This window comes from Rhincodon typus, chromosome 10 (assembly GCF_021869965.1).
Source record: "Rhincodon typus isolate 14 chromosome 10, sRhiTyp1.1, whole genome shotgun sequence".
In the NCBI taxonomy this organism is placed as follows: domain Eukaryota; kingdom Metazoa; phylum Chordata; class Chondrichthyes; order Orectolobiformes; family Rhincodontidae; genus Rhincodon; species Rhincodon typus.
In genome coordinates this window covers 33,612,230-33,632,158 of record NC_063341.1, presented here as the reverse complement: position 1 = coordinate 33,632,158, position 19,929 = coordinate 33,612,230, and the positions used below count along the sequence as shown (strand labels likewise).

General features: G+C 39.1%; 1 protein-coding gene across 1 annotated transcript in view; it reads right to left on the bottom strand.

Moving 5' to 3' along the window:
• Nucleotides 1-19,929, bottom strand: part of lrrc7 (leucine rich repeat containing 7) — a 256,311-nt gene that overhangs the window by 61,984 nt on the left and 174,398 nt on the right. The window contains 3 exon segments of the mRNA XM_048602082.1: nucleotides 3,332-3,443; nucleotides 9,273-9,473; nucleotides 19,579-19,697. Coding sequence (XP_048458039.1) covers nucleotides 3,332-3,443; nucleotides 9,273-9,473; nucleotides 19,579-19,697 — 432 coding nt within the window.

The window sequence follows — 19,929 nt, the reverse complement described above, 5'->3', positions numbered from 1 at the left end:
TTAAATTAATGAGAATTGGTGAAAAAGGTGAAATGCCAATGAAGCTTTTTGTCTTCAATTATCAGGACAGACGCCTACAACAGAAGCGTGTGGGGCCAAAATGGCAGGCCATGGCCAGAAATATTACAGCATTACGGCAGAAGTTCGATGAGGCTTATTTCATAGTTAAAAGATGCTGCAAGGATCTGACTAAGTTCTGGCCATTAAAGCAAGATTCTCACTAGGCAGCGGCGAGGTGCCTATTGAAGGGGATTATTGCTTGTTAACCACCTTATTAACTGCAAATCTCATCTCTTTAATATGCAAATTTCTAATGTGCCATCTGCGACAAGCAAGCTTGAGACCAAGAATTTTTGACTTGGCGGTCAGTGAGTACCTGGCAACTGCAGCTCATTGGTGACAGTGAAGAGCCTCCATGTTAGTCAGCAGCACCTCACTGTGCAACAGCATCTCAGCGTATGATCCACGGGCACCAGCTGTGCACACCTTATCTGTGAACACTGGCATCTGATAATTAGGAACCCCCACAGGATTTTGGTAGTACCTCTAAGATCCACTTGCAGGATACTCAGGAAATTGAAACCTACAGTGCAGGATGCATCAGACACTAGCATTGAAAGGCTGCTGCAGGGACACTTTGTGCAGAGTCATAGGGTCAAAGGGCCAATGGAATAGAGTCACAAGGAATGAGGGAGCCCGCAGATCTGTGTCCTGTACAGTGTATGTGTCTCCATGTAATATTCCTTCTCTTTTCAAAGGGCACCATATTGGTGGGTCTTGGAGCCCCCTCCCACACAGATCAACACGTACTGGGTGTGCTGGTGACTATTTTCTTTCCCATGGTGTAATTTTGATTTCCTGCATGATGGAAGGCAGTTGTATAAGGCCCTGACTCTAGATATCCAGAACCTTCTTATCCATGTGCTCAAGAGGTTAAAAGAAAATTGGTAGGTCTTCCATTCTTAACACTTTTGTGACTCTATTGCAAAGTACAGACATGTAGGAAAAGGGAGCTCATGAACTGTAATACCTCAAAGGCCAAATTACACTGATGCTGACCAGATTCATACAAAAAGCTACAGGAAAGATGTTATCAAATTGGAAAGGATGCAAAAAACATTTACAAGTATGTTACTCCAGCTGGAAGGTTTGAGTCATAAGGAGAAGCTGGGTAGACTGGGACTTCTTTCCCTGGAGTGTAGGAGGCTGAGGGGTGACGTTATAGAGATTTATAAAATCATGAAGGGTGTAGATAAGGTGAATAGCCAAAGTCTACTGGGGAGTCCACAACTAGTGGGCATAATTTTAAGCTGAGAAGGGAAATATTTAAAAGCGACCCAAGTGGCAACTTTTTCATGTCGAGGGTGGTTCGTATGCGGAATGAACTGCCTGACATGTGGATAGGTACATGAATAGGAAAGGTTTAGAAGGGTATGGGCCAAATGCAGGCAAATGGGACTAGTTCAGTTTAAGAAACCTGGTTGGCATGAGTGAGTTGGGCAGAAGGGCCTGTTACCATGATGTATGACTCTATGACTCTAAAACAAACAGTTACTTGAATGTGGTCCTCAAGCACAGTTGCTACCAATGAAACTATGAATTCATCGGAGAGGAGAATTTAAAAAAAAAATCTAGATTTAAAAAAGCACATTAAAAACACATTTCTATTTATTCTTATAAATAAATAAATATTAAAAATGAAAATAAATATCCTGTCCATGGAAAGCAATTGATCAAGATAGATTGTTTCATTAAAATTATACCATGGAGCTTTAATATTAAGTAGGCTTGAGGGCTTATTATGTTTTTCATCTATAGACACAACTTTTTCTTTTTTTCCCAAGTTTCATTCCAACAGCTCAACAGCTATGATCTGGTACTTGGCATTTATGATGTTAAATCTGATTTCTGTAACCTTGTAGCAAAGTTTTAAGCCTGGATGATATACCAACAGTTTGGTAACAGTTTTGTTCTGCTCAATCAGATGTTCAAATCCCAAGCATGCTCCTCAAAGTGATACTTCAAGTTGCTGCTGCAGCAGTGAAAATGCCATTCCATGAAAAGATCAACTTTGATTAATTAAAACACATTGAAAGAATAAGTTAATTATAATGGAATGGTGATATGTATAATTCAAATTTGACCTTGAAGCCTGTTCACAGCCTTTGTTTGTGCCACTCGTTTTATTGTGCAGGTCATTGGGATCTTGCTCAGATTCCACTGCATCTGGTATTTTTGGACCCTCACCTGTTATTTCTCTTCTCTTTAGTCTTCATTGCCACATGTCTCAAGTTACCCTTTTATGGTTTAAAACAAAATCTGTCCAACTTCCCTACTAGTTCTGATGTAAGTAATAATTAATGTTTTTTTCAGATTCTGATTATTTTTCATGTGTTTCAAAGGCCTTCCTTGGTAGCCTATGTTACAAGTCTGACTACATTTTTTAGCTCATTAATTTTGAACTAATTTCTCTACAATTTGAACAATTTATGTGGATCAAATTCATAAATCTCTTTCATAACCTTAAAAATTCCAATTAGTCCATATTAAAAATTCTTGCACTTCAAAGACAGCAAACCTAGCATCTCTAGGGTTTCCTCATAATGGAGGTATCCTATATTTAGGATGATCTCAAGAGCATGGTGGGGTGGGGTGATTATTCTCCACATAGACTTTTCTTGGATTGCTTCATATATTCAGCTGTTATAAGGTTGCATTTTATTCTTCATTTTCTGGGACCACCATTGTTGTGCTTCACTTTGATAGCTTGTAGAAAGTATAACTAATGAATTAGGTCATTTACTGAAACCATATTAGTTAGTAATTTACTTAAGTGGCAACATTGGTAACTAATGCTATAATTTAGTGACCTTCATTCGGAGAGAACTGATTAGAGTATGCCACAGCAGTGCATTCTATAATAATCTGAGCAGCATTGACAATCAATGTAGTGTCAATTCAACTAATTTGGGATTTGCTTTGATTTTGTGGAGTGAAGTCACTACAACTGTGCTTTTGAGGCATTCTGCATCAATGCAAAATCCCACAAAATTAGGGTATACTGTAGGTGACAGCATAAATCATGTGTCACGACTTGCTGGAATTTCTGAACCATAATGATGAATGCCATAAATGTACAGTTGCAATTGGAAGGCTGTCACCAAATTCTGACTTCATAAGAAACATATAGAATCAGGAATTCAGCACTGATTTACAACACACATATGGAGCAGCATTTCTCCTCTCCACCCCACTACATCGCTCTCCCAAATGAGCTTTCCCTAATGCAGTATCCTGGGACAGCTTGGCTTCCATAGAGTTGACACTGCACCTTTCTTCTCTTTACCCAACAAGACGACTTTGGGTTTGAATAGTGGAGTTTCACTAAGAGTAGGCCGCAGTTCTCCCATTCTGAGATCATTTGGCGACTCTCCTAACGATCTCTGTAGAAGAGAGAAAAGTAGATCTTTCAAGAAAACAAGTAAGAGCAAGATAGAAAAGGAACAGCTAGACAGTGTGCCAATGGGAAGGTTTGTCTTGAAATAAGTATCGCTATCAACACTTTATACAAATATGGAAACATAGAAAATAGGAGCAGGAGTACGTCATTTGGCCCTTCAAACCTGCTCCACCATTCAACATGATCATGGTTGATCATCCAAATCCATACCCTGTTCCAGCTTTCTCCCAATACCCTTTTATCACTTTAGCTCTAAGAACTATATCTAAATCTTTCATGAAAACATTCAACATTTTGACTTTAACCACTTGCTGTAGCAGACAATTCCACAGATGCATGGCTGCCTTGGTGAAAAGAATGTCTCCTCTCAGTCCTAAGTGGCCTACCCTGGATCCTAAGAGTGTAATCCCTGGTTTTGGATTCCTTGATCATTGAGAACATCCTTCAAGTTTTAACCTGTCTATTCATCTTCATACTTTTTCAAACTTTTAAATGTTATAAATAATTTTCCTGACATACATTCTCAATTCTCTACTGAAAGTGCTTCTGACTCATAGCCCAATAAAGTTCTACTGGCTATATCGGGCCCAAATGGCAATTCCTTGGAGTATGCCCAAACAGTAAGTATTATAAGAATCTGTGACCTTTGGTGGTTTCATGTGGAGCATGTTTGATTATTGCCAGAACCTGGTGTGTAGTTGGCAGAGTAGTGAGGTCAGCCTTCTGAAACCAGAGATGAAGGTCTGAAACAGTTTTAAGTTTTGAAATCAACTTGAATGTAACTAATTAACAGCAGACACCAAGTCAGGCAGATCTCAGCATGGAGGCACTCCTGAAGAAGTTTGAACAGAATTTCAGTGCATCCCAATATTTGTCAGCAACTAAAAGGTAATGTCCAAAGGTTTATGACCTGAAGGAATAAAATGTTTTTAGATGCTTCCCTCGAACTACAAGAGATCCTTCAATGGACCGCTGATAAGGCTACTCATTTGTTGGTTCAAATGGATGGAGCATGCATGTCAATACTCTGTTTATCTCTTCTCCAATAGGACAGAAATCAATTTCCATGTTTAAACAGCTTCTTGCATGAATTAGACATCCTGGGTCATGCTGATTTTCAGCTGCTAACTGTCCTTTTCGTAGGCAACAATATTTTTTGTTATTACTCATTTATGGAATGGGGGCATTGCTAGCTGGCCCAGCATTTATTATCCATCTTTAATTGTTCTTTGGAATGTAGCAGTTTGCTGCCTGCAGCCTGGAGGCAGGCGGGTTCAAATGTGTTATTCAAGAGGGCAGTGGATGATGATTTGGATAAAAATAATGTGAAAGAGTACGGGGAATAATCAGTAAATTGGCACTAGGTAATTCTGATTATTTAATGAGCCAGTGTAGACATAGAATCATAGAATCCTACAGTGTGGAAACAGGCCCTTCGGCCCAACAAGTCCACACCAACCCTCACAGCCTCCTACCCATCCCCCTATAACCCAACTAATCTACACATCCCTGAACACTACGGGCAATTTAGCATGGCCACTCCACCTAGCCTGCACATCTTTGGACTGTGGGAGGAAACTGGAGCACCCGGAGGAAACCCACGCGGACACGGGAAGAATGTGCAAACTCCACACACACGGTCACTCAAGGGCGGAATCAAACCCGGGTTCCTGGCACTGTGAGGCAGCAGTGCTAATCACTGAGCCACCGTGCCGCCCATCATGATGCGCTGAAGGGAATCCTCCTGTACCATATCCCTTCTGTGATTCCGTGATTTGTTGTAGGTACACATTCACTGTTACATTAGGGAGTAAAGTTCAGGATTTTGACCCAGCGACACTGTAAGAACAGTGACATATTACGAAGTCAGCATGGTGAGTGGTTTAGAGGGAAACTTGCAGGTGGTGGTGTTCCCATGTATCTGGTGTCCTTGTCCTTTTAGATGGTAGTGGTCGTGGATTTGAAAGGTGCTGTCTTTAAGGAACTTTGGTGAATTTCTGCATTGCATCTTGGAAATAGTACACCCTGCTGCTACTGAGCTTCAGCTGCGGACGGTGTGGATAGTTGTGGATGTAGTGCCAATCAAGCAGGCTACCTCTTTAGCATTGTTAGACCTGCACTCATCCAGGCCAGTGTGGAGTATTCTATCAAAATCCTGGCTTGAGCCTTGTAATGGTGGTGAAGCTTTGGGGAGGTAGGTGGCGAGTTATTTGCTGCAGGGCTCCTAGCCTCTGACCTGCTCTCGTAGCCGCAGTCAAGTGGGCAGCAGTGGAAAATCACATCCAAGATAATCTTTTTAACATTGCAGCCAATTGAACAGGAGTCAGATATAGAAACTCTGATTGCTTCTCCCGCCACCCCCTGCCTAAGACAACACCAGCACTCAGTACTAATCTGTTGAAATCAATGGACTTTCAATCTCTGAAAATTGAATTGAAAATCAAACATGGAATCTCAATGCTGTATGGACATGGCTTTTCCAGCAAAAAATCTATCATCATAAAAATATACTTCATTAATTGATCATTTAAATGTTATTTTCATTTCCCAGCAGTTCCTTTGTTTTGGCAAAGTGGAACTGAGCAACTTAAAAGATTTCAGCCTGCATTTTCCAATATGTTGTTATTCTGTTGGAACTACTTCCTGTCTGGTCATCTAATTATTTTTGGTATATTCCACAGCTTCTGAGAGTTAGTGTACCTGGACGCAAGGGGAAGGAATGTGGAAATACAGGAGCTACACTGCCTTTTGATCATAAGATTTAAAATCGACTATAAAATAAAACTGTTTAAGTTTAATGAGAATGCACAATCATTTAGGTGAGATGTCTCTACATCTGTTGAAAATCACCAGAAGTTGGCACAGGTAGGAATGAAATTTAAGAATCACTATGATTCACAAGAATCATAAGATTTATCATGTTTGAATTGCTATTTAAAATAAATAAAATTCTTCTAAAACACAATTTTAAAACATATAGGCAGAAAAGAAAACATTTCTGGGCAGTCCCAGAAATTTATTTTCAAAGAAATTGAGCCAAAATCCCTGATTAATGTTATTATCGATCTGAAATGTATCAAAACATCAAACATCTATCTTACAGGGGGTTTTGGCAGACATGTGTTATTGACCAGAGTAAACCCCCTCAAAATATATTAAGAAGATAGTCTACACCCCAACTTTTTCTTAGTTTTAAAGGCAAGTGTAAGGCATTGTGTTCCGGATGCAATTAGATTGGTCAAACTATCAGACTTGAAGCAAAACACATTTTATTCTTACACAACACTATAATTAAAATATAAACAAAAGAAAGAAGAATTGGAATAACTTAATTCTATTGGAAAACTTAACAGAATGATAGATTATTTAACTACGAAACAGCAACTTTCAACAGCAACATCCAAAGATGTGCAGGTTAGGTGGATTGGCTACAGGAAGTGCAGAGTTACAAGGATAGGGTAGTGGGGTGGGTCTGGGTGTGATGCTCTTCAAAGGGTCGGTGTGGACTCAATGGGCTGAACGGGTTGCTTCCACACTGTAGGGATTCTATGATTACTGTTCTAATGTAGTAATATCCCATAACTGCACCCTTGGCAAAGGCAAATTTAGTAAAACAGTTTGTTTCACATTCAATTCTCCAGACCAGCATGGAAAGAACATCAAGAGAAAAGTCTGGCAGATGGAGAGAGAACTCAAGTGTTTTGCTGTGTTGGGAAAGATGTATAACAGCTAACAAACCCCAACAACTATTGAAAGTTAAACTAAAATCCTGGGTCAAAATCCTTGGCCCTACCCTTTCATGCTGTTTCTATTATTCCAACTTTTTAAAAAACCCAAGGCCTCACAAGCTGTTTATTTTATTTGTTTAGGGTATACTGCTCAACACTTCTATCTCAACCTATCTTCATAAAAAAAAGGACAAAATACATCTTTTAAAGCCAGAGTATCATCACAGCTTCCTCCTTAAAATAATGAACCATCAATATACAGAGATGGCTTCATTTTTACAAACCTTTAGTCTTATGCTATAAGTAACTACAATACATATACATTACATTGACTCCAAGCATGAAAATATTCAATTCTACAGTCTGTTTCAATCTGTTTCTTCCACTACTGAATACCTTTGTCTTCCTTCATCACAGTTGTGACAATACGTTGGCAATTATGTTCCCTCGTCCTGTCACATGTATGAGTTTAAAACTGAATGGCTCCAATAATAAACTCCATGTAAATAGTCCAGAATTTTTATTCTTAAAATTTTCCAAAAACCTCAAGTGGTCATGATCAATATATACAATTGTCTCAGTGAATCCATCTTGAACTATCATAACCTAACATCTGACTAGCCTGAAACACTGCTCAATTCATCAAATTCCCATTGCTCACCTGCTGACAATCTCCATCAATCAGGACACGTACCTGACATTGACATGCTTGGTCACACCCTCAGACTGATGGCACTACTGTAAACCTCACACCCACCTCTCACATTCAACCATGGCAGTCACATCACACAGATGATACAGCATTCACTGGACACTTGTTCTCTTTTGAAGAACGAGGTAGCATACACCCTGTTAGCTCCCTGTAGCAAACTGCAGTAGGATGAAGGAATTATGATTGCTGCCAGTATAGCCAACAGTAGTTTGCAAGATTTTCTTCCCATAGCCACACAGAAGCTGGACATTGAGGGAGTAGAATCATTGTTAGTTCATTATAGGGCAGAATTAACATGTGGCATTTGCAGTCAATGAAGCTTTGTACCGACAGGAAATCTACAAACTCAGGGAAATCATATGCTCACTCTGGCTGGTTCTAAAAGAATTAAATGTGGCTAGCTTTCAATGAATAAGTGTATTAGTGACCATCCTTACACAACAGTACAATGGCAAACAGCAAGATGTTGCAAATATCTCCAGCTTAGAAGAAACCTGACACAAAGAAGTTTATAACCACCAGTAACCTTCACATTCATTGATCCTTGCCTTTCTCGGAGGCTGTAGTTGTGGTTGTAGCAGGTGTTCAGATTTCAACAAGAATATTCTTATTGAAGCACAGAGTTGCACATTACTTGATGCTGAGGATCAAGGAGGAGAATTGGTCCCTGACTACACAGGGCACATTTGGCCTCCTGCTGCAAGGTTTTCTCCTAACCCTTTTCTGGCATCTTGTGCTGCTCTGAATGCATGCCCTTTGTTCATTTTCCAACTAATGCTTGTTCCTAGGAAAATTGTGTCAGTTTATGTTGAGGCCTTACAGTCAGCAAGTGCTCTGATAGTACCTGGCACACCATTCCCTGCAGAGATTTGCACATTTAAACAACTATAATAAGTAACGAAAAATGCAGAATTGAAGTAACAACCAGAATAATTCAACCAGCCACTAAGCTGACTCTTTTAAATAGTACTGCTATGGCTTCTTCTTACTGCTGCTGCTGAACACATGTTCAGCTATATCAGGTAAAGAAAGGGAGTTAGCTCGCATGCTGATCTCCAAAACAGCATCACTGGTCTCAAATCAAAGAAGCATTCTGACTGGAGTCATAAATTGTCCACTTTGCAAACTTCCGTGACTGTTAACTATGTGGATGTTAACCATCTGATCAGACATTGTTCGCCCCAAATCTGTGAATGTAGGATGCTGTTGTAACTTTGATCTCCAAAGACACCTGTAGCACTAACCTGATGGGTGCTTCTGATTTCAATTTTGCTCTAATAAAATCACTCTATTCAATGTATTCCTCTGACAGGTGATTTTCTGAACTTAACTACAATAAGATGAAAGAATTCTTTTAAATTTTCTCAGCTACCTCAAGCGTAACTTCCTTTGCAGATATAGGCCACTTATGCTCATATTTATCTTTTGCAGAATGTTCTATATTCGTGGCGCCTGTGGAGTTTTCTTCAGATCCTTCTTGACTATGTTTTCCCACCAAATGCTGAACAGACTTCACCATATTTTTCAGATCTTCTGGGTAAGGGGTAGGATAACGCTTAAGGTTTATTTCAACCTGAAATTGAAACAAAGTACAAGAAATATATGAAATTCTCTTGGAATAACTTTATATCACACATGAACACCACAACATTATAGATGCAACCATGTGTGTCAACTATCTTCACTGCACAACTCTCAATACCATTTTACTTCTTAGTAAATAAACTGAACATAACTTTCATTGCATTCTTTTTAAATTTCACTTTTCCACTTCTCAAGTAGATAAGGCCCCACTGTCAGATGGTTCCATAGATACTCGCAACTCTTTGCTAACGTGCTCTGTGGTAATTTTTCATTTTTCAGCCAGTACAATGAGGTAGGCTAATAGTTCCATGGAAAGAAGATATAAGCAAAGTTTGATGTTGAATACAATGGCTCCTAATGTAACTCTTCATTTAATTCTTCCTTGATCTCTGTCTGGTGCCTAATTATTGGGAGTAAAATTCAACTTATAAGTGTGCAAAATAGTTAATAGCATTCGGCTGCTTGTTTTACACATATCCTATTGGAAAAAAAATCAGGTTGATCAGTAAAGGGGAACAGATCAGCTACCAAACATTTTGCTGCCCAGCAATATTGAATTTTACCGTGAAGGATTCTCACATCAGCATGGTTAAAGTCAACTTAACTAATCATATTATGGATTGGTCCTGAGGACTGCTGATCTGGAAAGCAAAGATGGTGCACCTTGTGAGCAAATCATTTTTAAAATTTATTACTTAAGTTATTTATTTTAGGTAAATCTAGTATGACACCATTGCCCACACACCAGACAAAGTAAGGGATTATAACTCAATCAGAGATAGTAAGAACAAAGTAAAATATTTTGGGAGTTTAATATTCCTGAAAAACATCATTGGGAATTTTTACGCATGATTAAACAAAGCTCATTGATTGGATTACAGGCTACACACCACCTTTGGGCTACATGCTGCTTTAAATGACATCAGCACCATGTCAACATATGACTGGAGCAGGAATGGTAGTCATCCAGGAAGAGAATCTGACCTGTGAAACATTAAGTTATGACATAACAGGGGAGAAATTAGGCTCCAAAACATTATTTTTAAAACACCTGAGATGGTGGACTTGCTGGATGACATGAAAAGTATGATTTGGATATCCAGAGAATGTCAGAGCCCTCTGAGCACATGTTGAGAAGATAGTGGGAACAGGCAGCCTGGAGGACCATCAACAAAGACGTTCTTTGATCTGCCTGAAACTTGTTGATTTTCCAGAACAAGAAATTGACCCTGACTGAATATTGCAGAGTGGTACATTCCAAGTGCATCATATGTGTTGAGGGATGCACTAAAGCTTGGGGAAGCTGCTGCCAAAGCACAGTGGGGAAAGACCACTGTCTGAGGTCTTCTTGTCGAAGTTAAATAGGGGTCTGTTCATTTATTGGATCCTTCTCGTACCTCAAAAGTGTGTAAATATTGTCTGGTTCAAGTCAGTGATGCCTTTGGTTTGTTTGGATAGAGTCTAACTCCAATGGTTGTTTGTTTCCTTGGATATGCCACTATACAGAACCGAACTGCATTTGTGACTGTATATACATAAAGATATCTTTTATGAAAAAAGTATATTTTTGAAATTAAAAGGAAAGTGGGAACAGACAGCTATGGAGAATAATGCCAAAAATCAAGGTAGTCAGTGAATGCATCTTCAAATACCATATCCTTCAGATACTCCTCAACTCACCAAACCTATCACTCAGCAACCAAAATTGCTTACCAATCAAAACTCATTTACGCTTCAATAGATCTACTGGCAAGTGTCACTTTCATATTTCACAGCTTGTGCATAATGCCAGCTACTCAATAAAATAAAACAAAGAACTGTGGATGTTGGAGATTTGAAATCAAAATAGAAATTGCTGGAGAAACTCAGCAGGTCTGACAGCATCTGTGGGAAGAAAGCAGAGTTAACGTATTGACTTCAGTGACTGAGTCACCGGGCTCGAAATGTTAACTCTGCTTTCTTCCCACAGAGGTGACAGACCTGCTGAGTTTCTCCAGCAATATTTGTTTTTGGGCCACCTACTCAATAATGGCTTCCATATCCTGCAGGAAGAGTGTATGAGCTCACTGAAGTATATCGCTTTCCTACAGACAAGGGGATGAACAACTGTGGCAGCAGCGGCCAGACAGATGCACGTACATTCCATATTCCATGGCATGTAAAAACATAAGACATAAGAGCAGTAATGGTCCATTTAGCCTTTCGAGACTGCTTGGCCATTCACAAAGATCATGGATGATGTTCTACCTCTCGTCCATCTTCTTGCGCTATTCCCATATCCCTTAACACAATCAGTATTCAAAAATTGTTGGAAAAGTTCATAGCAGATGAGCAAGTAAAGACAAATGTTTTGATAAAGAACTTAACGTGAACAGCCGCACATAATTATAATGGAACACCTTGATCTAGAATACGGGTAAATGGTGGCAAACGGGACTAGATTAGTTTAGGATATCTGGTCAGCATGGACAAGTTGGACCGACAGGTTTGTTTCTGTGCTGTATGACTCTTTATGTTATGAGAGACAGAGAGAAATACAAAAAAGTTCAATTTCTATAGTTACAATTCCTGTAGAGAATGACAACTTTTTAAAAAAATATTTGCATTTCCAGTGACTAACTGGAAGATTTTAAGGCTTTACGATAACAGAAGAATGAAAAGCAACATTGTCTAAACATTGAAATAAACTGAAAGTGCTGGAGAAACTCAACAGATCTGGCAGAATCTGTGGAGACACAAGGGTTTAAAGAAGACTTGAACATTAACCGTCTTTCACTCTCCACAGATACTGGCAGACCTGCTGAGTTTTTCCAGTATTTTCCATTTTTATTTCAGATATCCAGTATCCATAACACTTTGCTTTTATTACTTCCTAAGCACTTTTCAGAAGGGAGCTTGTAACCCTAAGCTACAGAACAAATTCCTCACTTAAATTTGAAAATGACCAAAATCTGCCTCTACAATTATACTTTAATCTGTCCGTTAAGTAAACATCTGGCTCACTAAGTGCATGTCCGTCATTCTCAGCTCCTGATGGCCTGCTTCAATTAAGATGCTCAGGGATCTTTTAGGAAAAAGTTGCTTCCTATCAACTTCTGTATAGTAACTTGAATCTCATGGACCTTGTTTGCAAATAGAAATGCTAATTAACTAATCTTTAGACCCCAACTTTATTCTAACTTGAAGTTAAATGGACAGTTAAAGCATAGCCACTGTAAAAATCTTGGTATTCCTGGCACCTCCTTCTGCCATAGAGACTAACAACTGATTCACCTTTAATACAGTTGCCTAGTCATTTCTTCATAGATATGAATATCTCACACGTTCTCTCCAGAAAGACAACCTTCGCCACTCTTTAATCTTTAACAATCAAGCCACTGCAGCTTGCCAATGGGGAGAATTCAGAACAGGTTACATGACTCCCTTCATTCTTTTTTTCCTTAAATGAAGAGAGTCCCAAAACATTATCTTACAAACTTCACTTTTGTAAAATACTGCCACATCATATTAAATGACAAACAGAACATCAGTCTATATATTACTTCATTATTTAAGAAAATTATCACTCATAAGTTTATCTTTTTAACATTTCAATTAGGTAAAACAGCGTCAGCAGAACTAGTCAATGTAAATAATGCTACAGAATTTTGAATGCAAATGCTTTAAATTGAGAATTCACCAATCCAATGTAAAAGAATTCCAATCAGAACTGCGAATAATGCCAAGCACACACAGGAAATATTTTACTCTTTGATATATATTTAGCAGTCTTCAAGTCTGTAGCTAAGAGTTTGCTGCAGGATTTGCTGGGGAAGGCCAATGCTGAGTTGTGCCAGGAAATGTTGAATGTTTTCAAGTTTCAAATATTATTTTGCAGTGGCATTTATCTTTGCATTGCAGTATGATCATCAACAGATGTAAATAGGCAATTGCAGTTGTCCATGAAGAATTGCAGTTCTTCATGAATAGCCGAGACAGAAAATGCCTCCAATCTTCCTCTTCCTTTTACCCACTCTACTGTGCTGCTGGCTAGGACTGTCCCTTAATGATGGCGAGGTTGTGCTGCATGCAACAAACCATCTCAGTTCTTGACACACTTTTTCAAGATTCACTGGGCTCTTCAAGCACAGTCGCAATAGTGAAAGCGTTGTTTCAGCACCCTAACAGACTTCACCATCACTATTGACCAGACACTGACAGAATGAATAGCCAAATGCAGCAGCTACAAGAGTAGGTCAGAGGCTAGGAATGCTGTGTCGAGTAACTGACCTTCTGACTCCCCGAATCCTGTTGACCACCTACAAAGCATAAGTCAGGAGTGTAACGGAATACTCCCCAATCACCTGAAAGAGTACAGCTCCAACAATGCTCAGGAAGCTTGACACTATCCAGGACAAAGAAGTCTGCTTGATTGGCACCACATTCACAAACATTCACTCCATTCACTGCCAATACTTCGTAGCAGCAGTGTGTACTATCTACAAGATGCACTGTAGAAATTCACCAAACCCCCTTAGACAGCACCTTTCAAATCTGTTACCTTCATGATCTAGAAAGACAAGGGCCGCAGATATGTGGAACACCACCACTTCAAGTTCTCCTCTAAGCTACTTGCTATCCTGACTTGGAAGTATACAGTCATTCCTTTACTGTGACTGGGTCAAAATTCTGGAATTCCCTCCTCAAGGGCAGTATGGGTCTTTCTAATGCACAAGGATTGCATCAGTTCAAGAAGGCAGCCCAGCATCACCTTCTCAAGGGCAACCAAGGATGGGCATCCAATGCTGGGCCAGCCAGCAAAACCACATATCATGAATAAATCAAAAAAAGTTTATTTTCCTAAGAGTCATTCTTTATCATTACCGGAGTTCAGAGTTCAACCAAAGATTAAAGTGCTGCAACTGTAATGAGTGTTCAGCAACCTCAATGAAAAGGAAACATTTGTGAATACTCTCACATTTTCTCTTTCAAGAAAGGAGGACACAGCTGATCCGATTTAAACATGAGTTTTACAAGTGCTGAAGGACAGCTCCAATTTGACAAAGATGTAGAAAATGTTGTTTTCTACATATTAACAAGGTCTTACCAGATGTTTGATTCCTCTATCTTGCTTTTAGGATACGGCAGAAAACAAAAAAAAATCAGCATGTGTGACATAAATAAGAGATAACGCAGTGTGGAGCTGGAGGAACACAGTACGCCGGGCAGCATCAGAGGAGCAGGAAAGTTCACGTTTCGGGTCGGACCCTTCTTGAGAAAGGGTCCCGACCCGAAATGTCAACTTTCCTGCTCCTCTGATGCTGCTTGGCCTGCTGTGCTCCCCCAGCTCCACACTGTGTTATCTCTGACTCCAGCATCGGCAGTTCCTACTATCTCAGCATGTGTGAGACTAAAAGTTTCTGTTACACATAAAAAAGCCTACAACAAAAAAAAAACACTACGCTGCAATACAGATTTTTACTAAAAGCACAGTACAGATAGAAAATAATCACCTTGAGCAAAATAATCCATCTTTACTTCCTGGATCAACAAACAGCTGATAAATAAAGATAGGCAGACTCCTCATTGCATTAGGAAACAAAGGATTCAGAACCGTGAAATCCTCCAGTATTTCTAGGATGGCTTCAAAAATCCTGATATATTCCAGATTTTAGAAGCTGAATTTAAAGTTTGAGTCAAATTTAGGATACACAGGCTTCAGTTCAAATCATAATGACATCAGCAGGGTGAAACAATCAAACAATTTGTTGGCAGGTGTCGACATAAAGATACAAAATGTGATTTCACTGAAGCTAACTTAGCAGAAATGCTTATGGAACTGGCCATTTCCACTACACCCAATAAATCTGTCAAAAAAGCACTTCTTTACAACAAAAACCAAGCTCTTTACGATTTCTTGTGGCAGAAGGTACATTCCTATCTCTGGCCTAGGTTCAAGTTCCAACTGCTCCATAGATGTGTACTAACACTCTGAACAGTTTGGTTTAGATATTTTTAATAACCAACTCACTGCTAGAAGTAAGATGCTAATTTGAAGCAATTGTAGCAGGACAGTAATGTCTGCAGGTGCTTGGCACTACAACAAATTTTGCAACTATCAACAGGTTAAACAACACATCCAAATCTTGTGGGTTGTCTTACCCAATAAAATGTTTCAATGTCCTCCTAACAGCCAGCATCTTGTGACATATGCAAACTATATACTATAAAAGGACATAGGACTAAAATGTCATGGAAGTCCAAAGACCCAGGGAAACTCAGAGTGCGACACCATGTCCCGCAGCAGCGTATGAAGATGAGTCAACCAAGGAACACTCAGAAGGATTTCCAAAATTCCATCCAAGGCACGAAAGCCTATCAGTAAATTCCAAGCAATATCTGCAATGGCACAACTTACAAACCACAGTCAGACTATGCAGAAGGTCATTCTGACACATCATGTGGACATCAACAGAAAAGCCAAAAGCTGAAGATCTTATTTTCATCCAATCACGGGAGGAATGGATAATATGCACTGATTGCCAAGACTGACACTGGTGCAAATGCAAAATAATCCTTATGCATTTTACAAGAGAATCTCAGGAAACTGGTGTGATATGATGCAGGCCATGCACAATTAGCTGTTTTCAATGGGTCTAACATCCCTTGCATTTATCCATCCTAAATGTCAACATGGGTCATTGTGATGGACAAATGAAATCTTTTCTACGTTTGATCCAGCAGGACCTTCTAATATAGTGCCACCAATATGCCCAGATCTACACTTTATTACAACCCAGGTGGTAACAAATCCATCACTTGCAATACCAAAGGTATCAGACTGCAGCATTGAGTCTATTCATAATCCTTACCCAAACAGGTGTGACACCAGTGGCAACTTTGTAGGCGACGCAGTTTTACATCTGAAAGATGACACCCAACCCAGTATTGACTCTCCTCATAAATGCAGCATTTGCATTCAGAAAGAACTCCAACTCACCTTTCACTCCATGGTACAATACAACATATTGTATTGTAACAAAGTTGAGCATCATAATGGTTGGTGCAGTTCCACTACTTGTGTTTTGAAAAAAATATGCGATCTGTATTTAGACCTAAGGTGTTTAAATACTGCAAAGAGATGGCCACTCAAGATTGATACCCTCATGGAGCCTGATGTTGTTATTAAATATCAGGCATTTTTCAAAGGGTTTCAAACCAAAAATGAGCCATACTTCTGTCACTCAAGTCCCAAGGGCTAACAACTTAAGAAGTATTTAGGTGTATACTTGCAATGCCAAAGTATACAAGGCCATGGGCTAAGTGCTTGAAAATGGGATTACATTAATTAGGTGGTTGTTTTTGACTTGTATGGACATGATGGGGCAAACGGCCTTTCTCTGTGCTGCAGATCTCTATGACTATGACTATAACTTTTAGAAGACCTTTCAATTGATATTGTTTCCTCAGATTACAATTTAGAAGATCCATCAGATGGGATCTATTCCAACAACAGATTGATTGGATCATTGAGACTACTAGATTGTCTCCAAACTGCAGACGACAATTGCAATTCTCAGGTCAACTATACTCGAGCATGACATAAACCTCCATTAACTCATGAAAACTGCAAGAAGACATGGTCTAATCTTCAATAGTTAAAAAAATGGTCACATCAACCTGAGCCAAATCAATTTCTTCAGTTCAATCTACTCGTTAGCTGGTAAAAGACATCGTTCTATCAAAATAGAAGATGTACATAAGATGCCTATATCAGACGACAGAGATGATTGACAAAAGTGTCTCTGGGTCTTTAACTTTTTAAATCATTGTATCCTTTAAATTTTGTGACCATTACACCTCCTTCCTGAGATCTTCTCTGCAAAATCCCACAAGACATATGGCTTATATCTCCCACAAGAAGATCACCAACATATTTTCAATCTCTCTTAAATGCTTTATCATCCAGCTGGTGTGTTTTTAAATATTATGATCCCTCAAAGCTTATCATGATACAGATAGTTGTATCATTGGACAGCAAACCAACTGCATTTGGTTTTCAAGTCATTAAGACTGCTCAGGCAGATTACTCCAACATCCAAATAGAAACATTTGCTCTAGTTTTCAGAATATAAGTTTCATATGTACCTATTAGCAAGCATTTCATTGTTCATATTAGCCAATACCTTTTAGAAATGATCTGGAGAAATCTTCTCACAAGTGCACCTCTAGAACTTCAACGATTACTTGTGAAGATGTAAGGATACAATGTAGAAGTATAAAACAAACCAGGTATCCCAATGGATATTTTCAATGTTTGTAGCCAACTGCCAAAGCCTAAAAAAAATTCTTTTAGACCTACAGGTGGATATTACTGAATCTGCATTAAAAGGCAGTCTTGGCATCAGTCTCATTCATATTGGACTCAGCTATTCAAAGCAGATTCACCAAGCTATGTCAGATGATAACCAGTTACGATAGCTCAATATGATCATCATCACTGGGTGGCCTGAATATGCACAGCAGATCTCCGAGTTAGCTTTTGTGTTCTGGTCATTCAGACACGAGCTCAGATTCTCTATGAATGAAATCTTCAAAGGTAAACACGTGGTAAATTCCTCGAGATCTACCTCAAAACATGCTAGATCTGGCCGAAAAAGGTCACACATTGCTGAAAAGAACAAACAGATTGGCACGTGAATCCATTTATTGGCCCAATATAAATAAGGACATCAATTAACTAATCAATTTCCGTGAAACCTAGCAACTGCAGAAACATAAAATCAAGAGAATGTCTCCTACCACACAAGATCCCTTCTGAGTCATGGTGCAAGATTGGCACTGATATTTTCCATGTCCAAGGATGCAATTAAATTCTGATGTCTGATGATTTCACTAAATTCTTTTTTATGTGACAAATGAAAGACACATCTAGTGCAACAATTGTTAATATATTGACTGCCATATTCAACATGTTCAGGATTCTTCAATAAATTGTGTTTGCCAATGATCGGCAGTACACCAGTGCACCATTTCAATGTGCATTTAGGAAATGTTGCACCCTCTTCTCACCATCCTCAGCTGAATGTTCTCACAGAAGCACCAATCTTACAATAAAATCCATGATAGGTAAATGTAAAGTGACTTGCCAGGATTATTAGAAGACCTCTCCTCAAGGCAGTAGTTTATCTTCATCAGCACCTCTCACGTTTGGAAGATAAATCCACACAGTACTTCCCTCCCACACACTCACCACATAACCACATATTCACATGTGCATGGTGCATTATTGGAATGAAGGGAGAAAATGGTATAAGCACAATCAATCAGCATGCAAACAGGTATCCCAACTTGAACTAGGACAAAACCAGAGATTTTCTGATGAACTCATGGGTTTGTGGAAAGACATGATGTTGTCATGTCCAGCACATGTCATATGTCTAAAGATAGTTACAAGACATTTTGCCTTCAGTCAGGCTCTCACTGCAAAGAGATCTGTGTTGTGTGTTCAGTCTGTCAGTTATGTGTATGTGATGTACAGTAATATCACCAAGCACAGAGCCCAGTCTGCAATATTATTGCAATGTAAGTAGTGTTGTTAATAAACTTCAGGACATCTGTCTCAGCGAAAATAAATGAGTCTTGTGGTATATATTATGTGAGCTAACATTTAGGGTAGTTCTCAGACCATATCATACTGGCAGTGACGTTTGATCTAAGCAAAAGAACAACCAACAACTAATTTGTAAGTGGTTGATAATCCCTTTAAAAGTGTTGATGAGGAGCCTTTAACTTTGTTATGTGGTTAAGAGAAGCTGTTGGCTAGAACACTGAGCTTCAAAATGGTGTGAGTGATGTCCAATCAGCATTGCACGGTGCACCTGCCATGGTTCCTTTGCTGTCAATTCATTATGTGCAAGCTAACAGCCTCACTAATAAAATGTTCAGCATGATTCTCCCAAAGGTGTGCTTATATACCACAAAGGCGTGCTTATGTACCACAAAGGCTATTTTTATCTTACATGGACAAAGAATGGATGCTATTCAATTTCATGCAGCTTGAGTATGGCAACATTTACAACAAATGGGAATTCGCAGTAAGCAATAACCTTAACTTTCCCAGAATCGTCTTCTTCTTCCTTTTTCTCTTCAAACTCAAAAGCAACCTGCATCCGTTGTTGCCTTTGTTCTTCCCACAAAGTTGGATTGAAGCTATCACTGTCCGAAGGGAATTCTACTGAAAAAACACGAACAAAAAATAAAAATGTTGCTCTGATAGACCACAATAAGTATTACATAAACTTGTAAAAAAGGTGATTTTTTTTCTCCAATCTTTTGTCCTTTGCTTACTTCTGAAGACATTGGCTGAAATATGCTGGGACACATGTAGTCAGGTAACATTCTTCTTGAAGCTAATGACTAAGGATGGAATGGCTCGTAGGTACTATGTAGTTGCTAGCAAGTCA